The sequence below is a fragment of the Etheostoma spectabile genome, chromosome 2, assembly GCF_008692095.1.
Source record: "Etheostoma spectabile isolate EspeVRDwgs_2016 chromosome 2, UIUC_Espe_1.0, whole genome shotgun sequence".
Lineage (NCBI taxonomy): Eukaryota > Metazoa > Chordata > Actinopteri > Perciformes > Percidae > Etheostoma > Etheostoma spectabile.
The window spans coordinates 29,243,508-29,249,507 of NC_045734.1; the positions used below are offsets into that span (position 1 = coordinate 29,243,508).

At 38.7% G+C, this 6,000-nt stretch overlaps 1 protein-coding gene across 1 annotated transcript in view; it reads left to right on the forward strand.

Moving 5' to 3' along the window:
• The window catches only part of vegfc (vascular endothelial growth factor c), a 74,528-nt gene extending 69,897 nt beyond the window's left edge, over nt 1–4,631 (forward strand). Inside the window, exon 7 of the mRNA XM_032536436.1 lies at nt 3,880–4,631. Coding sequence (XP_032392327.1) covers nt 3,880–3,988 — 109 coding nt within the window. The 3' untranslated portion in view covers nt 3,989–4,631. The remainder of the gene's footprint in view (nt 1–3,879) is intronic.
• Nucleotides 4,632–6,000: the final 1,369 nt, after the last annotated feature.

The following is a 6,000-nucleotide window of genomic DNA, read 5'->3' on the forward strand; positions in this document are numbered from 1 at the left end:
TGTGTGTCTCAGTGTGTGTTATCTCAGTGAGGATTGTTTTGAGGGACAGTGTGTGTGTGTCTCAGTGTGGGTTAGCAATCAAAACAAACTGTAAACTAGATTTGAAGTTTCCAGTCGTAGAACGTGCCTTAATACTGGACTGGAGGCTGTTCCAAAACCTGGGAGCAGGGAGAACAAACGGACTAAACCCACAAGAGACTAATTACTAATAAAACTAATACATTTTTTAACTAATAAAAAAAAAAAAAAACGTGGAAAGAAGACAAAGGCAGGAAGTAAAAATGAAACATGACACATGAGGAATGAGCCTACAAAATAAAACAGGAAACAGCTCAGGACCCAAGGAAGGGAGCGATTTTTATGAAAGCTGCAAGAAATGGGCCCATTCTTAACAGGCCCGGTTGGAACGGGCACTGCACTAGTTCATCATAAGGACAGAAGGATATGACTACTCGTGCAGTGCAAGAATGAAGGGTGTAGTGTATGAATATGTGCCCATTTTTCAACTGTATTATCTTTTAAGGTCTTCTTTATCTTAAAGTCTGGAATCATTGCTCTCTTAAAATGCCTACACACCTCATTGTTGGTGCATGGGCTTTGAGTGTGTTTGTAAAAATTTTTGAATGATAACGTGGTTGATTGACTGTGGTGAAATGGTTATGGATGAATACTAGGGGTGGGGGGGGGGGGACGATACAGCATATTTTTCCATGGAAATACTGTATTGATACAAAGACACCCATTTTGCAGCAATGCAATTAAAGTGAGATGAAGAAACAGAGGAATGTATCTTTTTAGATGAAACAGATGACATCATTTGAAATCAGGAAAAATGTGACAATGGAAAAAAAAGCAATACATATGTTTAAAACCGCAATAATATTGTACAGTGACATAAGAATAGTGATGATATCGTACTGTGAGGCCTCTGGTGATTCCCAACCCTAATAAATACTCCACAAAACGCTTTTAGAGAACTGAAAAACTCGCAACATATTGTGCAGATCCTGTGACACACAAACCCATACATCAATTATTCTGTTCATTGATCCATCCATCCATCATCCATCCATCCATCCATCCATCCATCCATTTCACTGTTCATTTAATTTCATAGTCCTTTATCTTATATACACAGAATAAAAGGAAGTATCTAAAGAGACAGGGCCACTATCTCTGTAATTAGGCTTGTATTATTATTGCTAATCATATTATTACACTTAATTTACCCTGACAGTGAAGATCCATTACTATTTTAATTGGTAAATAGAGTGGGTATTACCCTAGAAAGTGACAGAAATACAAAAAGTAGTTTGATAAAACCTATGTGCCTATGATGTGGTCAGGCCTTTTTTGGATTATTATAGAGTATTGCAGCATATATTGACTACAAGAATTATTTAATGGCCATTTCATCTACAGAAAACCAAACCATGTTTGTGTGCCTACACGCAATGATGATTTTGTATTCTTCTAGTCTACATTGCTGTATTTGTAATATGATATTGCCATGTGTTGTGCGAAGCCAAGTGTGTTGGCATAGAATCATTTGCTTAATTATGTACCAGAGTTTAATGAATGACCTCATTAACGTAACTTGTTTCTCTATCACTGTGATCATGGCGAGGCATATGGCAGCAAAGCTCCGTGTTATATATTTCAGTGGTTCATTGGTTGAATCATCCTAGGGTAGAGTCAACCCTCGCTTTACCACACACACACACACACACACGAAAAGCAATGGTCAGGCAGTGGTAGGTGGTTATTGCAACGAACCCGGTGTGTAATACAAGACCCCAGCCTGCTAATGACTTCTCATAGCTGTCACTTAACCATTTCCTCTCCCTACACAGAAGGAAACACATACACACACATCCATCCCGTCCAGTCCTGACCCTTTGTGACCTCGCTTGAGAGTGATTTATGAGTATAACATGCGGTAGGAATCTAGTGTCTGGGCTCTGGTCGTGGTGTGAACGTGGCTGTGAATGTGTGTTTGAAAGACAGCGTGTGGGTCTATTTGAACTCGTCTGTGTATTTCATCATGGGTTCATAGATCACCATAAGTGACAGAAATATTCTGTGACACCCCATGCAGCCAGTAAAGCGGTGGCAAATACAAATCCCAGAACCCTTTGTTGTGTTGATGAAGTGAGTAAGTGCAATGTAACACAGGACTCCATCCATGCTTTATGTGTTCTTTTGAATTCCATGGATCCACCCCTTGTCTAATCATTTGATGGTAGGCCTTGACTCTGGGCTGGGGTTAACCGGATATGAGCTTTTGAAGGTCAATACAATTTTTTTTACTTACTGTAAACTGTCTCATGAGGCCGCAGATCAGTGAATCTATCCATACCCGGACACCCAGGCATTGGCTGTAAATCACATAGTAGTTCTGAAGGCTTTCATTTTCACTGCTGTGAAATCTAAACCTTAGTTGTAACCTCTGACCTTTAGAACACACGTGAAAGTAGCCAGTGTTTGTCTTTGTAAGCCAGCAGTGTTTGGCTGCACCGAAAACCTGCAAGCTCCTGGGAAACAGAGGATTATGGATGTAGGATATAAGTGACCAATTCATTCAGTCTTTTCATTCACACTGGTGAGCAATTAGATCTCAACAATACTTTAGAATCAGGTTTAAAGTTGACTGATTTCCATTATCAAACCATTCCATTCAATGTTTCTACAAAAAATGCGGAATCAAACAAATTCCATCATATGATTGGTGGATGAGAAATTACAGCTCAGAGATAATTCAGAGATTCCTTTCCTTGGGTGTTGGAGGCCAGTGCAATGCCATCCAGAGTAGCTATGTCTTTAGATAATGAGCTTCAGAGGTGTTTGGGGCCAAGCACAATAACTTTAGTTTTGTCTGATCCGGAAATTGTAGGTCATCCAGGATTTTATGTCCTTAATGCATGTCTGAAGTTGCTGATTGGTTACTTCTAGCTCAATCGACAAATATAATTGGGTATCATCTACATAGCAAAGTTTAGAAGGCATTTTCTAATGGTATTGCCTAGAGGATGCTTATATAAGGAGAATATAATTGGTCTAAGCACAGAGCCTTGTGGAACACCTTTAACTAACTTTACCGTGCAGTAACATAAACAAACTTAGATCAATCTGATATGAATGACTTAAACCAATGCCAATTAAATGTTCCGGTCTCTGTATTAGGATGGCATAGTCAACAGTGTAGAATGCAGCACTAAGATCTAATAAGACAAGTACAGATTCCTTTGTCAAGATGATATGAATCCTAAATCCTGACCGAAAATCTTAGATAAACTAATATAGTGTAGTATAGTATAGAGAAAGTCACACAGCCAATTAGCGACTACTTTCTCAAAAATATCAGAGAGAATGGGAAGATTAGATAGTTCTTTAGTTGGCTAAGACCCCTGGATCTAGAGTAGTCTTTTAAAAAAAAGGTTTTACCACAGCTACTTTAAATTACTGTGCTACGTAGCTGGTAAATCAAGATATAGGTGCAAAAACAAGTGGTATCTTAGAGTTTAACTTCTTTAAGTAGCCCAGTTATGGTGGGGTTAGGGTTAGGGAAGAAATAATTAATGTTATTTGGTGATTGTTAATAGAAGAGTACCTTTGTTTGAAGATAAATCAGTACCGGTTAGGGCAGAAGGGGATAAATTGTAGTCTATATCCACGACCTTCCACATCGGGATAAATTCAGGTCTTGATCATTACAGCCACCACTTTCTTTCTTTCACCATGAAAATGAGTCTTGTGTAAGTTATAGAGTTTATTAAAGACCCTGTTTTACTTATCTGAGCTGATCTACTCTAGACATGTTGCAGTTATGGTAGTACTTTTGAAGCTCAATCCTGTTTTCTTTTCTTTTTTCCATTGCAGTTGTCTCAGGCCTCCCTGCGAGGTAAGGAGGCGAAGGTGTGAACAAGGTTTCTTCTTCAGCGAGGAAGTGTGTCGCTGTGTACCGGCTCACTGGAGACGACTGGACTAATCGCGGGCCAACAACACGCTAACAAGATGCTAAGGCGCAGATTACAAACTTAACAAGTAGAATGCCTCACCCATCCTGCTGCTGGTCACGAGTATCCCCTGTGAGCTGTGAAGAGCCCGGACCCTGATGAAAGTGGGGGAACCTTAGTGACTGGAATGCAGATATGGGAATATCCGGTGATTGGAAGGTGGAACATGCACTGACTCAGCTTATGAGGACGTTTTCACTGGGAGAGCGGCTGATTGCAGCCCAGAGAAGGAAGGAAGAATTGAAAGAGAGAGAGTCAACACTCGACACTTGTTTTAAAATACTGTCTGAATACTTTTTTTATATATTTGGGGGGGTTTGTATTAATTATGTCTCAGTATTCCTATGTCAAATATTGATTATATAATTTATTAAATGTTATTTTTCAACCTCTGTTATATTGCAATTTAAATCTATTTCCATGAAAATACACTGTGATCAATATTTTTGTATGTATAGTATATGTGTAAAATAAAGTATACTGGATGGTGTATATAGTAAGCTTAGTTTGTCTGTTGTGGTGCATATTATACAGAAGGAGTTTGTCTTTTAACACTAGAACCACCACAGACCACGCCATTTAACGTTGTTATTAAAAAAAATTGAATTATTCTGTAATTGTTTGTTACCCTCCTACCTTGGCTTTTCCTAAAGAATTATTCCGCACATTCCTACAGCTTCACAATGATAGAAGAACGTTTAGAAAACCAAATGGTTTTTTTGGTGTTGTTTTTCACAAAAACACCCCTCCTTAGTTGCCAAGAGTTGCGATGATTAACATTGATTGGCCACACAGCCCATTGAGACAATGAATTGGACATAGAAACTAATTTGCATGCCAGTATTGTCTCACATGTTATCCCACTAAGGTATGTAGGCCCACAGTTTTCATCCTGTCATATTTGTAAAATAACACAAATGAAAACGGAACTAATGTCACTTTCTGTCTTGAGTATAAAAGTTGTAACCCGACACTGGAGTCCTGTGTTTGCCGTATGCTGTAAAATATCAGTGATGTCATTTCTGTGACTCATTCTAACAAAAACACTACCGTTGCTAAATTGTATTATTTTGATAGGTTGGTCTAGATGTGTGCGATCAGAAGGCAAGTTGAGTGTTGACAGTCTTCCAGAGAATGTGATGGACCCAAATGCAGAGACAGTATGCAGAGTAGGGTTCAACGGTTTAATGGCAAAATCCCCCCAAAAAAACAGAAACAGGCCAAGGGAGTTTTCCACAGGTAAGCAATCCACTGACAGCCAAACGAGGATAAACTGCAAATAATGATCTGACACAGGACAAGGGGAACCCAAAGACTAAATACAGAGGGTAACCAGGTAACAAGATGCAGTTGACACAAGGGCTGGGAGACAGGTGAAGACATCAGGCAATCATAAGAGTGGGAAAACCAGAAGACAGGAAGTAAAACAAGACAGAAAGCCAGACTGTCACAATTAAACAGGAAACAGAATAAAATACAAAACAGAAAAACAGACTACCAAAATAAGACAAAACGCGGAACTAAATACCAAAACCATGACAGAAAGACGCATTGCACACGATGGAGAGACAAATAGTAATGCTAAGAAGAAAATGTGATCAACTGCACTGTGATTATATTTAACATTTAGTTTGCTTTTCCAAATAAAAAATTATGAAATTGATTACTGTGTTTCAGCATTTTAGGTTTTACACTGCAGGTTATACTCTGCTTACAACTCAGAACAAAATCCGCTAGAACCAAATACATATAGAAATGTGTTTTAATGGAAAACCATTTATTTGCAGATTTTGTTGACTAAACTGATCTACATATGTGCATAATACCGGACTATAACTACAACGGGTGTCAAAATATAACATTTTGTACTGCTAAGAATACACAGATCTTGTGTGGGTTCAAGCTGTTAGTTTAGATATCTGGCTGTGTACGGTGTGTCGGTGCTGTGTGTGTCCTTGCTGCTGTAGAAATGAAAAGTGATGAT